This window comes from Coenobita brevimanus, chromosome 91, assembly GCF_032717465.1.
Source record: "Coenobita brevimanus isolate Jiangsu-jjx chromosome 91, ASM3271746v2, whole genome shotgun sequence".
Lineage (NCBI taxonomy): Eukaryota > Metazoa > Arthropoda > Malacostraca > Decapoda > Coenobitidae > Coenobita > Coenobita brevimanus.
Window position 1 is genome coordinate 29,785,364 of NC_137044.1, and position 26,579 is coordinate 29,811,942.

Genomic DNA, 26,579 nt, shown 5'->3' on the forward strand with positions numbered 1-26,579 from the left:
GTGATAAAAACTATAACCACATAGTAAAAAAGTCACATCACTCTGATCAGTCCGGTTTCTCTCAGGAAAGCCGTCAATTTATCAGTCATAACAATGTCCCCATCACCCAGGATGGTGGAAAGGGTGAAGGGGACGTCTGCTGCACCGCAGTAATTTATAAGTGAAGCACGTTCACGAGTAAATCGCCGACAGCGCAGGATGATATGACTGATAGATAACACCGCATTACAGATGTCACAGTGCGGTGGGAAGCGTCTTTCCATATATGGTTTCATGTGAGTTAAAATGGTGGCATTAAGCCGTAGCTGTACTAATACTTTTTCCTCAAGCCGACTAGGGCGGTTGGCGGTGTCCCAGTCGCCTAGGTGCGGCTTACAAGTTGGAATATTTAGTCTGGTCCACTGACCTTGCCACAGAAGATGTATTGATTTCTTTCCGAGAGATAGACTCGACCGTAGATCACGAGGAACGTCCCAAGTCTCCTCGAGCTCTACAGTCGACTTTGCAAGTAAGTCAGCCTGCTCATTGCGTAGATACGACAATGACCAGGCACCCAGATCAGCGTGAATGACTTGTTGCATGAATGAAACTTATTAACGATGCGGCCCTTGATCTCGTGAGAGTCCGTAGTACAAGATGCAATTGTCTGAAGGGCTGATTTTGAATCTGAAAATATGACAAATGAGTCATGCTTAGAATTGAGAGCATAGTCTATGTCTTTGTCAATAGTAAAAAGTTCGGAGGTAAACATAGATGTATGAGTCGGCAATCGATACCTAAGTGCACATTCAGTCGACCACACACTTGCACCCACACATTCACTCGACTTGGAGCCGTCGGTGTACAATTGATGGGATCCCAAGTGACGAACAATGATGTTACAAAAAAAGTGGTGGACCTCCGCCTCCAGCCCCTTGGCCTTTGGTGCTGGGAGCCATGAGACATCCACTGTAAAGCCAGGTGGCTCCCAAGGCGCTATATTTTTAAACACCAACTTGTCACAGTCACTGGGGTCCACACCAAGCTCCTGAATCAGTAAGTGGAGGCGAACGGCAAGTGGCCGATGCACACCCGCAGAAGGTGATGGTATTGATGCAGGGGGGTACAGGCCACATTGCCGATATTACTTTTCCTAAATGTCCTTATGCCATAGGAGAAGGCCAGGTGGTCACGGCGAATACGGAGGGGAGGCATATTCGCCTCCACTTACATATGAGCCACAAGGGTACACCGGACGGCTCCAAGACACATTTGCAAACATTTATTCTGTAGCACATCCAATCCTTTCAGTGTGGCATCGGATGCCGAGCCATACACCTGTGCGCCATAGTCTAGTTTCGATCGAATAAAGGACTTTTGCACCATTAATAAAGATTTTCTGTCGGCACCCCATGTAGTACCCGCTAGGTACTTAAGGACATTTAATGGTTTATCACAACGAGCAAGCAAAGTATTAACGTGAAGTTTAAAATTCATTCTGCGATCAAATGAAGGCCCAAAAACTTTACAGAATTTTGAAAAGGTACTGCTTGATTATCCAAAAATAAACGCAAATTGGGGACGTTACGATTAGTGAAGACTACAGCGGCACACTTACGGACGGAAAACTTAAATCCCCACTGCAAGGCCCATTGGTGGACGGAGTCAAGGGCTGCTTGAATCCGCCCAGCCGAAAACTGTGCATTACAGGAAGAGTGCCATATTGCACAATCGTCAGCATAGAGCGGGTATTTAAGATTCCTCGGGATGGGAGCTGATGACAGAATATCATTGATCATAATACTAAATAAAGTAGGACTAAGCACACTTCCCTGTGGCACCCCGTTTTCCTGGATAAATATATCCGATGTTATGTTACGGGGCAATTTGACAGAGAAAGTTTTGTCCCTTAAGAAATTTGAAATAAAAATAGGCAAATTTCCTCTTAAACCATAAGCATAGAGCTTCATTAGTATACTGTGTTGCCATGTCACGTCATAGGCTTTATGGATGTCCAAGAACACCCCTATCATGAATTATTCTTTATTGGCAAATGCCTCTGCAATACAATGCTCCATATTCATTACATGATCTAGTGAACTTCTGTATTTACGGAAGCCACATTGTTGATCATTTAACAAATTCTTTGACTCTAAAACAAAAAGAATCCTATTGTTTACCATACGTTCCATGACCTTACATAGAAAAGAAGTCAACACAATAGGACGAAATGAAGTGGGATTCATAAGACGACCAGCCTCTTTGGGTATCGGTATGATGTGCGCAAAGTGCCATGAGTCTGGGAACGTTCGAGACGCCCAAATCTCATTGTACAATGCTAACATCTTGCTGGATCATACCGTACGTGATGGTGTCTGGTCCAGGGCTGGTGTCTTTACAGGATTTAAGGGCAAGGAGCAGTTCATCTAGCGTAAACTCTTGGTTGTACGGGAAGTCTACGTCTTCTGTGGCAAAGTCAATAATCTGTAGGTCAGCCGTGCGTTTATGGTGTTGAAAACGCGGGTCGTAATTGGATGAGCTACTTACATGAGAAAAACTCCTGGCGGGGATGTTGGCAACGTCCACAGGCTTGTCATAGATGTTATTATTAACCTGAAGGGTTGTAATAGGTATATATGGGCCTTTATTATTTAATATTCTTATAGTGGACCAGACTTTACGTAATGGTGTAGTACGAGTCACCGTGGACCTGCTCCCTGCTCCTGATCATCAGCTGATACACCCTCCCACCGCTGGTTCTACTTCTTGCCCCCCTCCTCCCTCCCCCTCCTCGTGTCGCGCAACAAGCTGCTCCCCCTTCCCCCCTCACCCCCTGCCCCATCCATCAGATCATCAAACTGCAACTCCTACAACAATAGTACGAGGAATTACGCAGTGTCTTTTTGTATGTACTCTCTCATCGTCATATTCCTTCGCTGTCTGCTGACATATATGGAAATGTTCCTGACTCGTCTGGTTCTCTTTCATACAGTGATGTTCCCTGTATTAGTTTTCCTCGACTGACAGTCCCCAGGTGGTGAGTGCAGGTATGTTATGTACAAAGGCATTACATATCTTTTTTTTTTTTTTTTTTTTTATGTGTCCGACTCTGGGCAAAGGCTTCACAGCCTGCTTTCAAGGCCCAGTAGTCCTCCTTCATCCTATACACCTCTACATGTCACCACTTCGGCGCTAACACCCACCGTCCATACTGAATACATGCTAGGGCTGTCTCATACAGGACTGGTGTGTTGGTATTAGCCGGGGTATTTTTACGACATGTCGGCGGGTCTTCTGGTAGATCATATCTGCTGTCAATGGTGTTCTCTTGGTCAGGTTTAGCTATTTGTATCAGGTTTAGCTATTTGTATTTTTGGGCTTTAGCATAGGTTAGCGATTTGTCTCTTAGGTTAATAGTTTTAGGGTCTTTGATTTTTTTTTTTCCCATGTAACTACCACCGCTGCTGTTATCCCCGTTCCTTCCCTCCCTCTCATCTCACCACCACCCAGCTTTGTCCCTCCACCAGTGTCCCAGCCTCACCCCCTCACACAAGCCTCCTCTGTCTGTACTCCCTCACCTACTCCTTTCCCCCATACATCCTCGCCTCTCTGCCACCCCCTCCCCTCCCCTCCCCTACCTCCCTCTTCCCGGTGTCATATGCACGGAGTGACTTTATGCTGGAAGTTACCGTTCCCTTCTCTGTTAAGCCTAAATTAACCTAACCTAACCAAACCTAACCTAACCTTAACCTAACCTTATCCTAGATCAATCTAACCTAAATAAACCTAAAATAAGCTAATCTTAATTCACGAAATGACTAATTTCACAATCTGCCTGTAACATACATATATATTTTTATTTATATATATCCATATATCGACCTATAGTTACCTACAGGTCGATAAGACATCCAACTGTCTTCCTGGCACATGAATCTCATACAATGTTGTTGATAAATGGCACAAAATTTGAGATAACATGCGGATACTTTCAAAACAGAAGCCAAACAGCCACTCGGCGCATGCGCACTGAGCGAAACGGTTACTTCCAGCATAAGTCACTCCGTGCATACGACAACAGCGAGACCTCTCTCTCTCCTACCTCCCCACCCACTCTTCTCCTCCTTTCCCCCACTTCTCCAACGATCCGTTCCCCAACTCTCTCATGACAATTCTCCGTCTCCCCTCTTGTCCTAATGGCTCCCAAACCCAGACAATATAAAATGTTATCTTGGAACATACGGAGCGTCCACCGCCGCCTGGCTAATCTTTCTCATTATGCTTCATCTCATCACCCTGCTGTTATCTGCCTTCAGGAGGCTTTCCCTCACTCTCGTCGCCCCAGACCCCCACCCAGGCTTCGGGGATACCACTGCTATCATACCCATTCTGGCCAAGGCCTGGTTACATACATTCATCACTCTATTCCTCACACCCTCATTACCAAATCACCTGCCTCTTCTCACTCCTCCCTCTCTCACTTATTTCGCCTCACTGTCAACGATGCCTCTTTGTATGTGTGTAACGTCTATCTCAACATATGACAGAGTAGATAGGCATGGTATGTGGAAGGTATTAAGAATATATGGAGTGGAGGGGAAATATATGTAAAGATATATATGTATATGTATGTGAGCATATGTGCCTCTCACTGCATGCATATGTACAGTTCATACGTGTGTATCTGGGTACCAATTTATTCATCTCAAAACATGTAATGATAATTACTGTAAAGACTTTGTACCATGTACATGCCATTGTTCATTATTGTGCATGTAATGATAATTACTTCTGTACCTTCTATGCCCTAAGACACCGATATATATATATATATATATATATATATATATATATATATATATATATATATATATATATATATATATATATATATATATATATATATATATATATTTTGTCACGTAGCTTTAGTTCTGAGCAGACACCGGCTGATCCCGAACAAGGTGCGTAACAGAACCCACAAAACAAATCTAGTATCAAATCATTGGTTAGGAATCCTTGTGTTCCTTTTCCTTCAGGCTACGATAAAAATCCTCATTCCCTAAAACCTGTATTTACTTTCACCAACACTATTTACCACAATAAAGCATGAATCACATTACACACCGAATAATAAACATAACATAGAAATATACAAAATTCTGCTATATGGGTCAGCAGATAATATCACTCACAAATACAGATAAATATATATATTGATGTAAAACCACAACCCGGCTCCGCCGACCACCGACCAGCCCTCGTCACCCATTCCCTTCACAGTCCAAGGTAGTTCTGCTTATTCCCTCTTCACCAGCTCCCACTACAAATCTGTTTAGAATTCGAATGAGTCCGAATCCTCAAGCCCTGGATCCACAACCCTTGTCAACATAGCAAGTGTGCTGCAGCATGGTCCAGTCGTTCGGTCTTTGTCCCAACAGCATTCCGAGATCGCTAGTGAAGGTGGTGACATTACATGTAAAGATCAGGCACTTGTAGGTGGTCGGGTGAGCCGTGCCGTGTCATTGCCACCCACGTAACACCTCCCTCCTTAAAAGAAAAAAAAAGTATTAACTTTTTTTTTTTTTTTTTTTTAACTAAAACCCATAGATCCTATTATTTCACGGCACATATTCTTATATACTTGTTATATATTTCATCACCAGGAAACTAAGCACACACATTATCTTAGAAGAGGTACTGGGCAACATTAGGTGGTCAACTGAAGAGGAAATCTTTACATAGATAACAGTAATATTGATACCTATATATTTTAGTTATTTACAATCTGTTTTCAATCATTATCTGACCTATCCTCTGGACAAAACATCAGCAAGGATATTTTCTTTTCCTTTTATGTGGTTAATATCCAAATTGTACTTCTGCATTTCTAAACTCCATCTTAAAATCCATTGGTTCTTCCCACTCATCTTTGCTATGAAAGTTAAAGGATTATGGTCAGTATAGATCTTCACAGGTTCTCGAGCAGGATATAAGTAGACTTCAAAGTGTCTCAGGGCTAGCATCAGAGCTAATGCCTCTTTCTCTATTGTAGAATAATTTTTCTGGTGCTTATTGAATTTCTTAGAGAAATAACACACTGGGTGATCAATACCCCTGCTGTCTGTCTGACATAACACTGCTCCTGCACCAGCATCACTGGCATCAACATAAAGTATAAATCCCTTATCAAAATCAGGAGAGCTAAGAATGGGTGAGGATACCAGCATAGCTTTGATTGTCTTGAATGAATTTTCACAAGATTCTGACCAAATGAACTTTACATTTTTCCTTAATAAATCAGTTAATGGAGCAACTACATCTGAAAAATTCTTAACAAATCTTCTGTAATAACCAGCCATGCCAAGAAACCTCATCACCTCTCTCTTTGACTTTGGTACTGGAAACTTGTCAATGGCATCAATCTTGCAATTTAGAGGAATTACTTGACCTTGACCCACTATATATCCCAGGTAGGTGACCCGCGCATGGGCAAAGTCACTCTTTGCAAGGTTTACCGTTAGGTTTGCTTCCTTGAGCCTCTCAAACAGCGCCTGCAGCCTCACCAGGTGATCATCCCAGGTCTCGCTGTAGATTATTATATCATCCAGATATGCTCTACATCCATCTAACCCCGACGTTAGACCATTAATTAGACGCTGGAAGGTCGCAGGCGCGGTTTTCAAACCAAAAGGCATTACACAATACTGAAAGAGTCCATCTGGAGTCACAAACGCAGATATTTCTCTTGCCCTTTCCGTCAGGGGAATCTGCCAATAGCCCTTCAGCAGGTCCACCTTAGTTACATACCTTGCCTTGCCAACTTGGTCAATACAGTCATCAATACGTGGTATGGGATATGAATCATCTCTAGTCAAAGTATTCACTCTCCTGAAATCCTTGCAGAACCTAATCCCACCATCAGACTTAGGTACCAGTATACATGGTGAACTCCAACCACTTACACTTTGCTCTATAATCCCGTTTTCTAACATGTACTGGACTTCATCCCTTAACTGATTATGCTTAGTAGGATTAATTCTGTACGGATGCTGCTTCACAGGACTATTTTTGCCAACATCAATATTATGATAAATTAAATTTGTGTGACCTGGAACATCAGAAAACAGGCAAGCAAAGTCTGATATTAATGTAGCCAGCTGCTGCTGTTTAGTTAAATCCAAGTGTCCAAGTTTTTCTTGTAGATTATTTAGTATGTCTGAATTAACTAACTTGGAGTGAGGTACATTAGCTAGAGGATCATCTTTCTCATCTCCATCATCAGTCACATCCCTTACATCATGAAGCATGATTACATCTTTACAGTTTTCAACAGGCTCTTCACCTCTACGTTCTATATATTTCTTTATCTGGTTGATATGACAAAGCCTTGACTCTTTACGTTTATCCGAAGTTTTAACAACATAATTGAGATCACTTAGCTTTTTCTCAATCACATAGGGTCCGAAATAGCGTGCCTTCAGTGACTGCCCAGGGACAGGCAGGAAGACTAGTACCTTATCACCAGGTGAAAATGTTCGTGACTGAGCATCTTTGTCGTACCACGTCTTCATCCGTCTCTGGGAGTCACAGAGGTTCGCTCTTGCCAGCTCACACATCCTGTTGAGTTTCATGCGAAAGTCCATTACATGTTTTAACACATTAGTTTCAGAATCATCACTTAACCATTTCTCTTTTAACATCTTAAGTGGACCTCTCACTTCATGCCCAAACACCAGCTCAAACGGGCTAAACCCCAGTGTATCCTGCACCGATTCCCTGACTGCAAACAACAATAATGGAATCATTTCATCCCACTGATCATCCTTCTCATGGCAACAAATTCGCACCATATTCTTTAGCGTTTGGTGGAACCTTTCCAACGCACCCTGCGACTCTGGGTGATACGCACTTGACACACGGTGTTCTATCCCCATCTGTTGCATTGCTGACTGGAACACTCGGGAGAGGAAGTTACTGCCTTGATCAGTCTGTATTACTCTGGGCAGTCCAAACGTGCAAAAGAACTTGGTTAGTGCTTGGACAATTTTGTTGCCACTGATCTTACGTAAGGGGATTGCCTCAGGGTATCGGGTGGAGGAACACATAATAGTGAGGAGATAATTATTACCAGACTTAGTTTTCGGAAGTGGACCAACACAGTCTACAATTACATGGCTAAAAGGTTCAGAAATAGCAGGAATTGGGTACAGAGGTGCAACAGGTATTTTCTGATTGGGTTTTCCCACAACCTGACATTGGTGACACGATTTACAATATTTTGCAACATCTTTCCATAACCCCGGCCAATAAAAGTGGTTCATTATTTTCCTACATGTCTTGTTAATTCCCATATGACCTGACAACGGTGAGTCATGTGCAAGGCCGAGAACCTGGGACCTGTACGGTGTGGGGACCACAACCTGGTGTATGACATGCCACTCATCTCCTGCAGCCACGTGACGAGGACTCCACTTACGCATTAGCACGCCACCCTTCTTATAGTACCCCGTAGGGACACCTGACACTTCCTCTTCTGACACAGCTAGTTCAGCAATCTTACGCAATTCTGCATCACATCTTTGCTGATCTATAAGCCTGCTTTTTTCAACAAGAAAATTACTTAGCTTGGTGTTATCACTGTCAGTCTCGTGATTGAATAATGAGGCTATCTCGTCACCCTCCACATTTCCATCTAGTCCACATACCTTGGATGGATAAGATGCACACTGACTCACATCGGCTGCCTGATGGGATTCGTGGTCCAGTGGATCGGGTCTGACATGCACGGCCCGTTGCATGGCCCTCGTGACCGCACAGGCGGGGAACACCTCCGTGGCGTCTGCTTCCTCCGGCTCACCGCTGTTTAGGTCTGGAGTACTTAGAACAGCTACCTTCAGTTTGGAGTTAACAAATACCATATCTCTTGCCAAGTCATTTGCCAATATAAATGATACACCTTCCATTGGTAACTTAGGCACCACTGCTACAGTTACATCTGCATCAAGGAATTTACATTCGAGATGAACTTTATACAATGGAGCAGTCATGTGCCCACACTCAATGCCTGCTAAAACAACATTAGCATCAGAAGTCTCCCTAGATAGTGGTAACACACCTTCCAGCAGCAGTGACTGCACCGCCCCTGTATCTCTCAATATAACCACAGGCTTTTTACCATTTTCATCATCACGCAGGGACACACTTCCTTCTGAACAAAATGGCTTAAATTCGTCTCTTACATTACCCATCTTACATGTATCTTCTACAAGCATATTGACATCTACTGGAGTTTTTACATCCTTTATACTTTTAATACTGGCAAGAGCTGTTGGAACATCCTTGGACTTTTTATCTTTTAAGAACCAGCAATTATTAACAGTATGACCCATCAATTTACAGTTAAAACATCTTACTGGCTTCCTTTTATCACTAGTAGAGTTACGACTAGGGCTGGCGGTCTCTCTTTTGTCACTTGTGAACTCATTCTTACCTGTCAGTGGAGTAGGCTGTGGTTCTACAAAGTTTTCAGTACCTACTACACTAAGCATTTTATGGATCAGGGCATAATCCTCTGCCATTCTGGCAGCATCATTCAACACCTTTACCCGGTTTTCATTTAAATATACCTTAATTCGATCAGGTAAGCACCTCTTAAATTCCTCAACGAGTAACATCTGGCACAGCTTATCATAATCACGACCCACATTTTCACTCTCACACCATCGACCAAACAGACTTTCTTTTTCTCTTGCAAAATCCAAGAAACTCTGATCATCCCTTTTCAGCAGATTTCGAAATTTCAGTCGGTAAGCTTCAGGCACCAATTCATACCCTTTCAACACAGCACTTTTCACTTTCTCATAATCACGGCAGTCATCAACAGACATAGACATGTATATTTCTTGGGCTTTACCAGTTAACACAGACTGGAGTAGCACTGTCCAGTGTTCCTTCGGCCAACCCGAACTAACTGCGACTTTCTCAAAATATCTAAAATAATTATCCACTGCATTTTCCTGAAATGGCGGAACCAATTTCGCATTGCTAGCTATGTTAAAAGGAACCGTGGATGGTGCTGTTGCTCTAAGCTCCAACTCTTTTAATTTAATTTCTCTCTGAACCTCTAGTTCTCTCATACGGTACTGATTCTCTAGTTCTAGTTCCTTTATCCTCACCATATCACCATCATGCTCTATATAATCGAGTGCACCCTTATGGAGCAATTCTTCATCCACCATATACTTTATCAATTCATTCCTAATTTGAAATTTATACCATCTTTTCCTTACACTAAAATCCAACTTTTCAGCAATTTTAAGTAAGTCTGCCTTCTTCAAATCAATTAAAATCTCCACTGTAGGTGACTGAAGGAATTGCTCAGCATCAAAAGTCATTTTGAAGAGTTACTAATACCTTCTTTAAAATTTAAATACACATTAGATCAACACAATTAAAACAGTGCAATAAAGTAGCAAAAGGAGCAAAAGGATCCCGGACAGGCCCCCAATTTTGTCACGTAGCTTTAGTTCTGAGCAGACACCGGCTGATCCCGAACAAGGTGCGTAACAGAACCCACAAAACAAATCTAGTATCAAATCATTGGTTAGGAATCCTTGTGTTCCTTTTCCTTCAGGCTACATTAAAAATCCTCATTCCCTAAAACCTGTATTTACTTTCACCAACACTATTTACCACAATAAAGCATGAATCACATTACACACCGAATAATAAACATAACATAGAAATATACAAAATTCTGCTATATGGGTCAGCAGATAATATCACTCACAAATACAGATAAATATATATATTGATGTAAAACCACAACCCGGCTCCGCCGACCACCGACCAGCCCTCGTCACCCTCTCCCTTCACAGTCCAAGGTAGTTCTGCTTATTCCCTCTTCACCAGCTCCCACTACAAATCTGTTTAGAATTCGAATGAGTCCGAATCCTCAAGCCCTGGATCCACAACCCTTGTCAACATAGCAAGTGTGCTGCAGCATGGTCCAGTCTTTGTCCCAACAGCATTCCGAGATCGCTAGTGAAGGTGGTGACATTACATGTAAAGATCAGGCACTTGTAGGTGGTCGGGTGAGCCGTGACGTGTCATTGCCACCCACGTAACAATATATATATATATATATATATATATATATATATATATATATATATATATATATATATATATATATATATATATATATATATATATATATATATATCCCGATCTCATTCACCCTTTCCTCCTTGGCCTTCAGGGACAGTGTTCCCCAGAGTGTTGGGGCTCGTATTGAATGGCCAATAAAAAATCTAAATAAAAAAAAAATATTCTGACAAGGAAGGCTTCAAGTTACCTCTTCATTAGCAATTTGTTTTAACATAATTAAATTTAGCATTCTTTATCATAGTACGACAATTCATAAGGACACATAGGACCATCTTATTTTTCATTTTCTTTTCTTTTTCACCTTAGCTGTTCTTGGGATTTTTAAGTATTTTCTCATCACGGGTTCCAGTTGCGATATTTTATACGTCTTTTAAAAGCGGTGGAAAGCGTTTGAAAAGCTTCTTTTGTTGTAAAAGTTCTCTGTAACTTTCCCAACAGTAAATATTATCTAGGCTATAAATATTATTGGGAATTCACCAGAGAAGATCCGGTACCATGCGCAGTGTGTGGGGCGCCTGTGGCACACACACTGCATCATTACATAATGGAATGTCCACTAACTGCTAAGCACAGAAACCCACGACTCTTGACGTTGCCTTAACAAATCACATGGTTAATCAGTGAAAAACTGTTACTGCCAATTCCGCGTGAATATCCTGAATATGTACCACAATACTAACAAGCACTACATCCAGACGCGTTTATTTATATTTACAAACACTTGCTGTCCTTCGTTCTATCTTACAAAGATCAGCAACATTCACCAAACACTCTGGTTTGTCCCTAGTAATAGCCGCTAACAACTGTGCTTCCAAGCCAGTGTAAGGGAAAAATGCTGTTATCTACAAATGAGGGTCATGTACAGACTGTATGATCAACTAAACAGTTGTGATGATATGAACTGGAGAAAGAGAGGTGTAATCTTAGAGGGTGTGTGTGTCTTATGTTACCAAGCCATAGCTGATGACAAATGTACCGCTTCAAGCCTGTGCAAGAAAAACGCTCCCGTGCACCAGTGAAGAATATGTATAAAATATATGTACAACGAAAGGAAGTAAAGATCTGAAACGAAGAGAGAGTGTAGTGGCTGGAGAGTGTAGTAGGTGTGATGGTGGTGGAGGGTGTTGTGGCCATCACTCACCAACCTGCTGATAAGGCGATGCTGTCATCACCTTCGGCCAGGGCTGGTACTGTTATGTTCACTGTATTCCTTTACTACTCTAATACTAACCCTTACTCCTATGTGTAATACATCTTACGAATGCCTCTGTATTTTATTAGATAGAGTGTAACATTTTTTTCAATGGGCATGTGGCTACACCCAAAAACCACGGTGTGGCCACACCCACGAATCTCCAATTACTAACTGTATATAACTGTATTGGCTGAAGAAGGTGTGTGGCAAGACCCACCACCTTCTTTTGTTGATAAGCACTCTGTACCTTTTACAACAATAAATATTTCAGTTCAGTTCAGTTTTCTGTAACTGTCTCAACAATAAATAGCATCAGTCATCAGTGGTGTTTGTATACAGACGGACCCCATCTTAGAAAGCCACTTTTTTTTTTTTTTTTTTTTGGAGTGGGGGGGAATTACCCTTATCAGTGACTATTTTTCCAAACCGAACCTAAGTTTTCGTAAGGACCCTGTACTGTCACCTTTGCGATCCAGAGTTTTACATGGTCAAAAGGGGCAGAAAACAAGTCACTATTGATGACCACTGTGTGCTGGAACGGTCAGGAACTCAGATTGATGGAGACCTCTCCCACTAGCGGCCTCTTCGGTTGCGTTTATTATATTTCAAGTGGTCAAGTTAAGAGTGATAGCATGCCAAAATGACGGGGCCAGTCTCCAACTAGGCCAACCCAAGCCCAACCTTCGCAGTTTCCCAGAATGCTTCTAAGTTGCACGTTAATAAATTACTAGGTAAGCTCTATACCACCAGTTCTCAAGGGTTATACAAACAATAAAGTTCGAGTGGGAGGGAATGTGTATTAACAAGACCAAAAAGTAGAAATCTTCCCCAGGTACTTGCTTTACAGATTAAACATGAATCAGTTGGCAATTGTTCAAAAGATATATCTCTATATGGTCCTAATATCAAATCCACGAAACTTAGTTTCTCTATCCCAGTCCAATGTGTTTCTTCATAATCTTCCCTCTGAGCACAAATTTCACTGGTCCAGTCCTCTGCCACTCCCGACCTTAACTTCCACACTGGGACCTTGATTCACTGGGACTTCGACCTCCACGCCTGGACTTGGACTTACTCACTGATACTTAGACCTCCACAGTTGGACCTGCTAGAAGTTAATATGAATAATAAATAACTATTCTCCCCAATGCATGTAATCCCTTCACATGATCAGGAAGGTCTCATAATAAAGAAACATGAGTTACAACACTTGGCATCTCAAATAATAACAGAATAACACATGGCACTACAGACACATAGGTCTGCTCAAAATAATACTTATTGTAGGGATAACATGGAAGAAAAAGTACTATAACAAATACAGTAAGCATGAATAACTAACTCTAACCATGAAAATCATCACTGCATCAATATCATTGTGCCTCACAAAGTAACTATGTGAACATTTACTCACAACATAGCCCTAATAAATACTGAACTGCAAAGTCATTTCAACACAATAAATATTAATTCACAGTCCCCGGGCACCTGATACTAGGCCTACAAAAAAAATCACACTTTTATCTGAGGTTCAGACAGAACTAGCTAGCATTCTCGTTAATAAATAATAATATAAAGTACAGTACACAAAAATATGGGAAATACCTCACTATTCAGCTAAAAAATGTAGGGGAGGTGAACGGGAACGCCGGACTCGCTTCTCCAAAGGCTAATGGCGTCACCGTTACACTTCCTGAGGAACGACAACACTTCGTTTCTACCCGAGTCTGTTTCTCTATTTCATCACTATTATCACTCATGGGATATCACTATTCACACTTCAACATATCAGACATATCATTATCAAATTACTTACAGAATTCCTTGGAGGGGGGGGGGAGGATGATGACAGTACCGACCATTTCATCAGCCCTCAGGACTAGTTCCTGACCATCCCACTTTGTTGAACTTTTTCAGTGTCTCAGTTACACAGAGAGTAGGCCAGCATGCTCTCCAGTACAAATTTCTCTAACTATCTACGCCAAACTACATGCACAGTACACACTACACTTCCTATTCAAAATTTAACTAAAATGGCGTCTCTTCACCAAGCCTCGGAGTCCCCAGGGGGGAGGGACCATAAATGCCCCCACCATCCGCCCCTCTCCCAGTGATGACTCGAGGTGCCTGGAACCACTGTCTGACTCTCTTCTTCTTCATTTCTGCAACATTCGCCGCCTTTCCTCTAACTTTCGCTCTGTTGAGCACCACCTCTCCTCCTCTAAACCTCACCTTCTCTTTCAAACGGAGACTCAGCTGTCTGAGGCAACTGACAGCAAACCCTTTTCTGTATCCTCTTACTTTCTCTATATTCATTTCAAAGCCAAAGGTGGCTGTTGTGTATATATACGCAACGACTTATCTTGCTCTCGTGTTCCTGAACTCGATTCTTCTGAATTCTCTACACTCTGGCTCCGGCTTTCCTGTCAATCTCTGACTAAATATATCTGTGCTGCTTACTTATCCCCTAATTCTACTGACTATCAAAAATTCTTCGACGATCTTACTTCTACGATGGAACACATTCTATCCATTTCTCCTTTCTCTGGAATCTCCATTCTAGGAGATTTCAATGTTCTCCACTACCTTTGGCTCTCCTCTCCTTTCACGGATCCACCTGGTGAACAAACCTACATCTTTTCTATCCTTAATGACCTAGAGCAGCTTGTACAGCACCCTACCTGTATCCCTGACCGCCTTGGAGAGAGCTCCAACATACTTGACCTCTTCCTCACAACTAATCCTTCTGCTTACTCTGTTAATCTTTTCTCTCCTTTGGGCTCCTCCGATCACAACCTTATTACCTTAACCTGTCCTATCACTCCGGTACGGCCTGTGGACCCTCCAGGGAAACGTCGTCTGTGGCATTTTGGAGCCGCAGACTGGGAGGCCCTCAGGCAGTACTTCTTTGATTTTCCCTGGAATGATTATTGCTTCCATGGCCGGGAGCCATCTGAGTGTGCCTTGCGCATTACGGAGGTTATTCTCTCGGGCATGGAAGCATACATTCCTTTCTCATATCCTTTGACTAACGCAAGAAAGCCTTGGTTTAATCACTCTTGTTCTAATGCTGTCCGCAACAAGGAGAGGGCCTACAAAAGGTACCGGAGCCAACTCACCCCTGAATCACATCATCTTTACGTTTCTGCCCGGAATCGTGCAAAGTCTGTTCTTCGCTCTACTAAAAATAATTTCATCCATACTAAATGCTCTCAACTCTCCAACTCGAATTCTTCCCGCTCCTTCTGGCACCTTGCCAAAAATCTTTCTAACAACTTTACCTCATCATCCTTCCCTCCTCTTTTCTACTCTGATGGTTCTGTAGCTATTTCTTCTACTGATAAATCAGATCTCTTCGCACAGACTTTCTCCTCCAATTCGACCTTAGACGATTCCGGTGTTGTTCCTCCATCACTTCCCCCCTCTGACTTCCTCATGGCTGACATTAAAATCTCTCCATTTGATGTATTTTCTGCCATCACTGGCCTCAGTACTAACAAGGCATATGGGCCTGATGGGGTCCTTCCTGTTGTTCTCAAGAACTGTGCTTCTGTGCTTACACCCTGCCTAGGCAAACTCTTTCGCATTTGTCTGTCAACTTGTACCTTTCCTTCTTGCTGGAAGTTTGCTCTCATTCAGCCAGTCCCAAAGAAGGGTGACCACTCCCAACCCTCCAACTATCGTCCAATTGCTTTAACGTCCTGTATTTCAAGTTTTTGAGTCAATTCTCAATAGAAAAATTTTAAGGCATCTTTCCTATCACAACCTTCTTTCCGATCGTCAGTATGGGTTCCGTCAGGGACGCTCCACTGGCGATCTTCTCACCTACCTTTCAGACTCATGGTCATCCTCCTTTCGGGACTTTGGCGAAAGCTTTGCCATTGCACTTGACATCTCAAAGGCTTTCGATCGAGTCTGGCATAAATCTTTAATTTCCAAACTGCCCTCCTACGGTTTCTATCCCTCTATCTATGCCTTCATCGTTAGCTTCCTTTCTGGTCATTCTATAGCAGCTGCTGTAGACGGCCATCGTTCTTCTCCTAGATCTATCAACAGTGGTGTTCCTCAGGGCTCTGTCCTATCACCAACTCTCTTCCTTTTATTCATCAATGATCTTCTAAGCTGTACATCTAACCCTATCCACTCATACGCTGATGACTCCACCCTTCACCTTTCCATTCGGTTCCTGCAACGCCCATCTCAACAGTTACTTGAACAAACAAGGGATGAGGCTATGGCACACCTAATATCTGACTTGGCTCGTATCTCTGACTGGGGTAAAAATAATATGGTTGTTTTTAATGCATCTAAGACTCAGTTCTTACACCTATCAACCCGACAAAATCTTCCACAGGTATACCCACTAATGTTTAATAATATTCAGCTTAATCCTGCATCATCCTCACCCGAATAAATGAAACCCCAAGCATGTTCAACATGCTTGGGGTTTCATTTATTCGGGACTTATCTTGGAAAGATCATATTACATCTCTTGTAAAATCTGCTTCCAAGAGATTGGGTGTGCTAAGCTGACTCCGCTCTTTCTTTACCCCTGCACAATTGTTGACTCTATACAGGGGTTTTATCCGCCCCTGTGTGGAGTACAACTCTCATGTGTGGGGAGGCTCCCTACATACAGTTCTTCTCAATAGGGTGGAGTCAAAGGCTTTTCGTCTCATTAACTCTCCTCCTCTTACTGACTCCCTTCAACCTCTGTCTCTTCACCGCACTGTTGCATCTTTATCTCTTTTCTATCGCTACTTTAATGGTCACTGCTCCTCTGAACTGTCTGCTTGCATTCCTCCACCTCTACGACGGGCGCGTAGCACCCGTCTGGCAGCAAACTCTCATCCCTTTTCTGTCCAACTCTCTAATGCAAGAGTTAACCGTTACTCCCAGTCTTTCATTTATGCAACAGGTCAGCTCTGGAACTGTCTCCCTCTGTCTGTATTTCCTGCTGCCTATGATCTCCAGTCTTTCAAACGCAGTGTGTCCAGGCATCTCAAAATGATCGGATCTTGAATTTGGCTCTCTATTGTATTTTGTTTTTCTCTTGGAGGGAACTCTTACTGCGGGCTCATGGCCTTTGGTTCCTTCTTCCTCGCATAAAAAAAAAAAAAAAAAACTGCCACCTACCACGGCCGGTGAGCGAGTCACACGCCAAAACTGCGTGGTGCAAGAGGGAGCGGGGGATGACGGCGTACGTAATTTAAAATTATTATTATTATAGACTCGTGATAAACTCAGTGTGATGTCTTTCCCCTTACAATCGATTACTCAAAAAAAATGACATTCTCTAGTTATAATAACTACTCAGCAACCTCTCTCTCTTTATACCCTTACGTAGAAAAACTATAAAAATTATCGTGCTTTACATCACTTTGCGCACGCGTACATTATGCTGGATCACGTGACCAAAGGCACATGTTCCCATCCACTCGAGATTTTATATTAAAAAGAGACTTAATACTAGTAAATTACAGTAGGAAAATAAAAAGTGACTTAGCAACTAGGTAATTAATCTATGTTCTGGTAACGTCTGCATGGAAACAGCCATGCCTCGGCCACACTGTCTCACTTAACCGACTTTTGGTCATATAAAATGAAGTATATACAACTCATTATCACTTCCAAGCATTACAACCCTATTGATCCTAACCTAACCTACTTTATGCTAACCTAACCTACTTTATTCTAACCTAACCTACTTTATGTTAACCTAACCTACTTTATTCTAACCTAACCTACTTTATTCTAACCTAACCTACTTTATGCTAACCTAACCTACTTTATGCTAACCTAACCTACTTTATGCTAACCTAACCTACTTTATGTTAACCTAACCTACTTTATTCTAACCTAACCTACTTTATTCTAACCTAACCTACTTTATGCTAACCTAACCTACTTTATTCTAACCTAACCTACTTTATGCTAACCTAACCTACTTTATGCTAACCTTACCTACTTTATGCTAACCCAACCTACTTTATGCTAACCTAACCTACATTATGCTAACCTAACCTACTTTATTCTAACCTAACCTACTTTATTCTAACCTAACCTACTTTATGCTAACCTAACCTACTTTATGCTAACCTAACCTACTTTATTCTAACCTAACCTACTTTATGCTAACCTAACCTACTTTATGCTAACCTTACCTACTTTATGCTAACCCAACCTACTTTATGCTAACCCAACCTACATTATGCTAACCTAACCTACCTTATCCCTTACGTAACAATATTTTCTTTTGTTTATTGATGGATTTTCTTCCATCTCGACAACGCACTTCTGTACACCTTCACTAAGTCACTAGCATTGATAGGTTGTCCTATGTCTCCTTAAGGATTACCCATACTACTTCCTATGGACTCAGGCGGCATCAGTAATATACAGGATACAAGGCTGGTGTGTAGTGCGCAGAGTAAACCGCTGAGGAAGAGAAGTTTGGACATTTGTATAGTCAGTTAGAACTGGACCTGAGAGAGAGAGAGAGAGAGAGAGAGAGAGAGAGAGAGAGAGAGAGAGAGAATGTCATTAGTCACAGATTTCCAGGGATGATGATGATGATGATGATGATGATGATGATGATGATGATGATGATGATGATGATGATGATAAATAACTACTTGTGGGTTCCTTGTTTTTCAGGTATCAGATTCCGGAACTTGAAGCCATGATACGTAAATAATCTCTCTCTCTCTCTCTCTCTCTCTCTCTCTCTCTCTCTCTCTCTCTCTCTCTCTCTCTCCCTTCAGTTTCTTTCTGTGCATCTATCTGTGTATCTATCTGTGTATGTATCTGTGTAATATTTATATATTTATCTATTCATCCCCCTACCCACAAATTGATGTCATAATATTAGTCTCTGTCTCTGTCTGTCTACCTGTCTATTTACTTATCAGTTAATCTATCTGCCTGTCTATCTATCTATCTATTCACAGTAACGGTGCAGTTCACAGTAATATCTGTCGCTCACTCTCGCTATTGTGTGCCCAGATTACTACTGTATCTTAACTCCGTGTGTGTGTGTGTGTGTGTGTGTGTGTGTGTGTGTGTGTGTGTACAGAGATACAGAATAATGAGAATGAAGAGAAACTGTATATTTCTCGGTATGTCTGTCTGTCTGTATGTATGTATTTATCTATGTATGTCAGCAATGTATGTATGTATGAATGTATGTATGTATGTACGTATGAATGTCGGCTACGTATGTATGTATATACGAATGTAGGCTATGTATGTATGTATTTAAGTTATATGTGTGTGTTAGTATGCATGTATGTATGAATCTGTGTATGTTTCCATGTATGAATATAACCGTCAGAAAACACTTCACATCACAAATACATCCACGGCAGCCATATTTTTCTTCTTTTTCAGCTTCTTTCCGTTGGTTTTGAATATTAAGCCTTTTGAGAGAGAGAGAGAGAGAGAGAGAGAGAGAGAGAGAGAGAGAGAGAGAGAGGCTTGTATTAAACTAGGGTAAACTTATATTTTTATCCCTTTCTCTATGTATCCGAATCTGGGAATAAACAAGAGAGTCTGTTCCACGGACTGTGTGTGTGTGTGTGTGTGTGTGTGTGTGTGTGTTGTCAGTACAGTCTTTGTCTTTTTCCCTCACGTTTTGTTTCTTTCTCGTATTCTTCATCATGATCATCATCATCATCATCATCAACACCATTATAATCATCATCATCATCATCAACCCCTCCTCTATCATCATCATCATCATCATCATCATCATCATCACCACAACAACAACCTTAGAGCAATTAGCCTAATGAGTTTTCCCTTAACTTGAATTAAATAATCAGATTAGCCTTCACGTGGAATTACATTCTTCGTTTTTAGGTAATAATTTCAGAGGGAAAAGGAGGTAGGTAGGTAGGTAGGTAGGTAGGGTGAGTAGGTAAATAGGTAGGTAGGTTGGAGGGTAGGTACGTGGGTAGGTAAGTAAGTAGGCTGGAATGTATAGGTAGATAGGAAGGCAGACAGGTAAGTAGGATGGTTAGCAGGTAGGTAAGTGTATGCAGGCAGATAGATAGATGCGTTATTTATAGATAGATACACTGGTAGACAGACTGACAGGCTGACAAATAGATTAACAGATACATGGATGATCAACTTTCATAGATAATTATTTTGACTGACTAACTGATCAATGGGTACAGATGAAGAGATGGAGACAGAGAGACTGGAAATAAAAAAGTGAGAAAGAAAGGGAAGGGAGGAAGGAAGGAAGAAACGAAGGAAGGAAAGAAAGAAGTAAACCATAATATGACTTTAAGGAACAAGGAAGGAAGGAAGGAAGGAAGGAAGGCAAAAAATGACTGTAAAGAACAAGGAAGGAAGTAAAGAAGGAAGGACAGAAAATATATACATGGAAAGAGAGATAAATGTTTATACATTGAAAAGTGTGCAGGCACACACACACACACACACACACACACACACACACACACACACACACACACATACACACACACACAATTATATTCTTTACAGGTGACATTACACTGAGTGGCAAGAGTAGTGGTTTCCTATAAGTCAGGAAACCATTTACAGCGCTGGGTGGTAACCATATAACCAACCCATACGCGTTCCCTACGTGTTAACACGTGGGTTGACGGAGGGTTAGTGCCTCTCCATGTAAAAACTAACTCAGAGATAAACGACCACCCCTTATGGGATTATGGCGTCTGGCTATCGACTGACAGAGATGTTATATTAAATAAAAATATTTAAAAACGATATTATAAAACAAAATTGAAAAAGCAAAACAAAAAATATCAAATAAATAAGAAAAAAAAAACAAGAGTGCCACACCCGCGCCACCACCTGGTCTAATGGCCGAACATTAGACTTTGCCGTGTGACCTTCACCTTTGATTAATTGCTCTCAGAATCAATACTTCATTCCTGCGTGACCCTTAACCCTTCCACCAAGACAGGTCCAAATCAGATAAAAAATGGTGTGAGTTGACCTTGCCATATGACCTGGAACTTTGATCTTGCCCTGTGACCTTGACCTCCGACCCATTATTCTGTAAATCGAACCCAATTATCCTTGATGTGCCCTGAACCTTTCCTCAGAGTTGGACTTTAATCGCATAAAAACTGTTGAACTTGCCATGTGACCCTGACCAATCACTCATTGTATTGAAAGAAGGTCCAGTGCTTGGGTGATCCTCAGTCCTTCCCCTAGGCCTGATGACAGTGAGAATAAAAGTATTTCAGTAACTTTGTTCCCACACAGACACACGGGTAGAACTCTGACCTGGCCTTGTGACCTTGACCTTTGACTGATTGGTATTCTAATTCCTTCTTTCCTATCATACCTTCAACCCTTCCACCAAGTTTGGTCTAAGTCGGAGAAAAACTGTTTAAGCTGACCTTGCAGGGGTAAAGGTTAGTTTATTCTTATAACCTTACATTTGACCTACTATTTAAAAATAAATAGGTGAGACCCTTACCTGACCCGGCGTTTTGCGAGAGCGCGGATCCGCGTGTCGTAAGCGCGTCCTTTTTCCTCGGAAGCGTGGATTTTTTTTTTTTTTTTTTATATAAATCGGCTGAATTTTTGTATCATAATCGCGTTTTTCACACTTTCGTTAGCCAGACGTTTAGATCTACCTTTAAATTTCTTCCTTTAAATTTAAGTCTACATTTATGTTTCTACCTTTAAGTCTACCTTTAAATTAAAATTTAAGTCTACCTTAAAATTTCTACCTTTAAATTTAAGAGTACCTTTAAATTTAAGTCTACCTTAAAATTTCAACCTTTTATTTAAGTCTACCATTAAATTTCTACCTTTAAATTTAAGTTTATGTTTAAATTTATACCTTTAAATTTTAGTCCATCTTTAAATTTTTACCTTTAAATTTAGGTCTAACTTTAAATTTCTACCTTTAAATTTAAGTCTACCTTTATATTTCTTGTTGGTTCACCGCCAAGAAATACACCCGTGCATCAATACACTGTCCACTCTGTATATACCATCAATACACTGTCCACTCTGTATATACCATCAATACACTGTCCACTCTGTATATACCATCAATACACTGTCCACTCTGTATATACCATCAATACACTGTCCACTCTGTATATACCATCAATACACTGTCCACTCTGTATATACCATCAATACACTGTCCACTCTGTATATACCATCAATACACTGTCCACTCTGTATCTACTGTGTATCATGGACTAACTGTGTATCGTAGACTGACTGTGTATCGTGGGCTGACTGGGTATCGTGGACTAACTGTGTATCGTAGACTGACTGGGTATCGTGGATTGACTGACACGTGTAGTTCACTGCACGGTCAGGCCAGGCTCGATAATTACCCTCAATGCGCTAATTACCCTAAATGTGCTAATTACTATCAATGTACTAATTACCCTCAATGTGCTAATTACTATCAATGTACTAATTACCCTCAATGCATTAATTACCCTCAATGTGCTAATTACACAGTGAGGTAGTTAACAACCCTCAATGTGCTAATTACAGTGAGGTAGTTAACAACCCTCAATGTGCTAATTACACAGTGAGGTAGTTAATAACCCTCAATGTGCTAATTACACAGTGAGGTAGTTAACAACCCTCAATGTGCTAATTACACAGTGAGGTAGTTAACAACCCTCAATGTGCTAATTACACAGTGATTAGTTAATGAATATATACCATGATGGGCTTAGTGAAAATTATTAAGATGCCTAATATACAATATTACATCTTAGAGAGAGAGAGAGAGAGAGAGAGAGAGAGAGAGAGAGAGAGAGAGAGAGATTTCTGCCTTTCCCGGATGTACACAATAACTGGGTCATTTCTGGCTGATGAGTTACACTGTAGTACCATACCCCATTTCTCCCCAGTGTAACCTGTCAGCCAGAAATGACCCACGATGTCCGGGCTAGGGCAGTGTCTCGGGTCCTTTCGTCTCCACCTGTATGTATGCTTGTGCGTCTGCTGACCAATAGGAGTCGAACGCGAGATCCTGTGTGTGTGTGTGTGTGTGTGTGTGTGTGTGTGTGTGTGTGTGTGTGTGTGTGTGTGTGTGTGTGTGTGTGAAATGAGTAGGAGGGTAAGGCAGTGAGATGGGGTTCAAGGGGCCTTTTGTGGGTTCAAGCCTTAACCACTGACAGCAGAGTGTTTGTGTCTTTATGCTGGTTTACTATCTTGTGCTCTCTCTCTCTCTCTCTCTGGGTGGTGGGAAGCAGCCCTATATTGATTCAAACCTAAGTCATCGATATTCAACAGCAAAGCAAACTTTATCCCCAGCTTTTGGTCTCTCTCTCTCTCTCTCTCTCTCTCTCTCTCTCTCTCTCTCTCTCTCTCTCTCTCTCTCTCTCTCTCTCCAGCTTGCGATCGTCATTATAACATGTATCACAGGAGTGTAGACGCGATATGTCCTGAACCCTCGACGGATTTCAACAAAACTTTTGTCAGTGATGCGATATGAGGGACGATGAACTGTTTAGTTGAGCAAGGTCATGGGGTCAAAGGTCAAGGTCATATGGGTGTGCGTGCAATATCGCCTTCATCATCCGACGGATTTCGACCACAGTTTTGAGTTATACAGTATGAAGGAATAATAAACTGATTAGGTCACTAAGGTCGAGGTCAAAGGTCAAGGTCATTTTAGTGTAGACCCAATATCTCCTGAACGCCTAGACGGATTTCGACTAAATTTTGGTCAGTGATACAATATGAAGGGTCTATGAACTGATTAGGTCAGCAGGGTCAAGGGGTCAAAAGTCAAGGTCATATGGGGTCGAATTTGTTTATCTTCATTCTCACTTCAACCCACAATGAACCCTGTCATGGAGGCTGTGTGGCAAGTCCGGGCACAAGGCTTGGTGGAGGCTGCCAGGCAACGATTTGTGGCGACAGTTACGGCCTCGAGGTGTTGGCGTTTACTTCAACTAAGGAGGGATGTGTCGTACCGAAGGTGTTTATTAAGGATGGATCACACCCCTCCAGCACTTATATACATCCTAACCTGAAGGTGTTTATTAAGGATGGATCACACCCCTCCAGCAATACATCCTAACCTGAAGGTGTTTATTAAGGATGGATCACACCCCTTCAGCAATACATCCTAACCTGAAGGTGTTTATTAAGGATGGATCACACCCCTTCAGCATTTAAATATATCCTAACCTGAAGGTGTTTATTAAGGATGGATCACACCCCTCCAGCACTTATATACATCCTAACCTGAATAAACCGGTCAGGGGATGGAAGAAAAAAAAGAAGACATCCCGGACTCAGTAGGTTAATGTACCTCTGTCTTCAGGTGGCTGTCAGTGAATGACATGACAAACTGTTTCTCGTAACCCAAGAAACTTTTAACTACACCGGGTGGTAACCATATCACCAGTAGGATGCCTGCTGGGCTGGTGGGTTGAGGCGCTCCAGATGAATGGGGCTAGTAAGGGTTGCCATCCAAGGACTGGTTAACTTCACTGGTCACTGCCACTCAAGGAAGAGCAAGGCTGGTTACCCTAACCTTAACTCTTGTGACAGAGCAACTTAGCCACAATGCCCTATGCTCCTCATGAGGTAAAAAACGATTGAAGTATCAAACACATTCATCACTTCAGTTTGTTTCTCACCAGCAGGGTTCCCGATGTTACCCAGATATGAAATCTATGATCATGCATACCGGCACTGCCTGGGACCCGATGGGGCCACCTCCCTGTTGAAGACGACTCCCAGGATACCATGTTACCCACTGAACCTATGTTCCTCCTTTAGCCCATTTCCCCAGGGATATATTCCCCATGGACCTATTCCTACTGTGGACCTATTCACCCCATGGACCTATTCCTACTGTGGACCTATTCACCCCATGGACCTATTCCTACTGTGGACCTATTCACCCCATGGACCTATTCCTACTGTGGACCTATTCACCCCATGGACCTATTCCTACTGTGGACCTTTTCACCCCATGGACCTATTCACCCCATGGACCTATCCCTACTGTGGAGCTATTCACCTCATAGATCTATCCCAACTGTGGACCTATTCACCCCATGGACCTATTCCTACTGTGGACCTATTCACCTCATAGATCTATCCCAACTGTGGACCTATTCACCCCATGGACCTATCCCTACTGTGGACCTACTCATCCCATGGACCTATTCCTACTGTGGACTTATTCACCTCATGGACCTATTCCTACTGTGGACCTATTCACCTCATGGACCTATTCCTATTGTTGACCTATTCACCCCATGGACCTATTCCTACTGTGGACCTATTCACCCAATGGACCTATTGCTACTATGGACCTATTCACCCCATGGACTCATCTTCCTACTACCCACCTACCCTACTCATCCACCCATCCTGCTCACTCACCCACCTTCCCAACCTACTCATCCATCCATTATGCCCAGCCTCCCACCCACCCACTCATCCATCCACACTGTCCCACCACAACCAAACAACCACACAACCCTGCCCACCCAACGCATCCACCCACCCACCCACTTGACCCATCGCCCCACCACCTTACCCAGCCAAGTACTTTTCTCACATCACATCCATCTAACATTCAGTGCACAACAACATCACCATCCACTCACCATCAATACCATCACCATAATACAGTTGAGATAATACACCACATCGTCATCACAACCAAACCATCCATTACCACCACCACCACATCTCATCACCACATCACCATTGTGTCACTTTGCTATATGACTCAGGCAATTGCTTACTACACAATATCATCATTTCAGTACTATAACACCATCACCACCACCATGACAATCACTCAACTCCCTCAACACACACACACACACACACACACACACACACACACACACACACACGCTGGTGCAGTGGTAACGTTCTCGCTTGCCAACTGGTGGACGGGAGTTCGCGCCTCGCTCAGGTTGCGAAAAGTTTCACTGACGAAGTGGGTGGTTACTGTCCCCCTGGAGCAAGGGGACGGGTGTGTGCGTGTGTGAAGGTCACAGCCTTGCCCTTAGATCGGACTATATGAGCTCTCAGCTCCCTTCCGGGAGGGTAAAAGCTGACCATCACGACCATCAAGTGATCCTGACCGACCTGGTGAATTACACACACACACACACACACCGCTCGCTGGTGCAGTGGTAACGTTCCCGCTTGCCAACTGGTGGACGGGAGTTCTCGCCTCGCTAAGGTTCCGAAAAGTTTCACTGACAAAGTG

General features: G+C 42.3%; 1 protein-coding gene across 1 annotated transcript; it reads right to left on the reverse strand.

Moving 5' to 3' along the window:
* Positions 1-5,789: 5,789 nt before the first annotated feature.
* On the reverse strand, positions 5,790-10,220 carry LOC145411927 (uncharacterized). Its single transcript, XM_080281896.1, has one exon. It carries the CDS (start codon positions 10,218-10,220, stop codon positions 5,790-5,792), a length of 4,431 nt encoding a protein of 1,476 aa, XP_080138022.1.
* Positions 10,221-26,579: the final 16,359 nt, after the last annotated feature.

What these genes read in the sequence shown, in the direction of transcription:
- LOC145411927 (XM_080281896.1), bottom strand. Translation starts at nt 10,220, where the DNA reads ATGGTGGATGAAGAATTGCTCCATAAGGGTGCACTCGATTATATAGAG.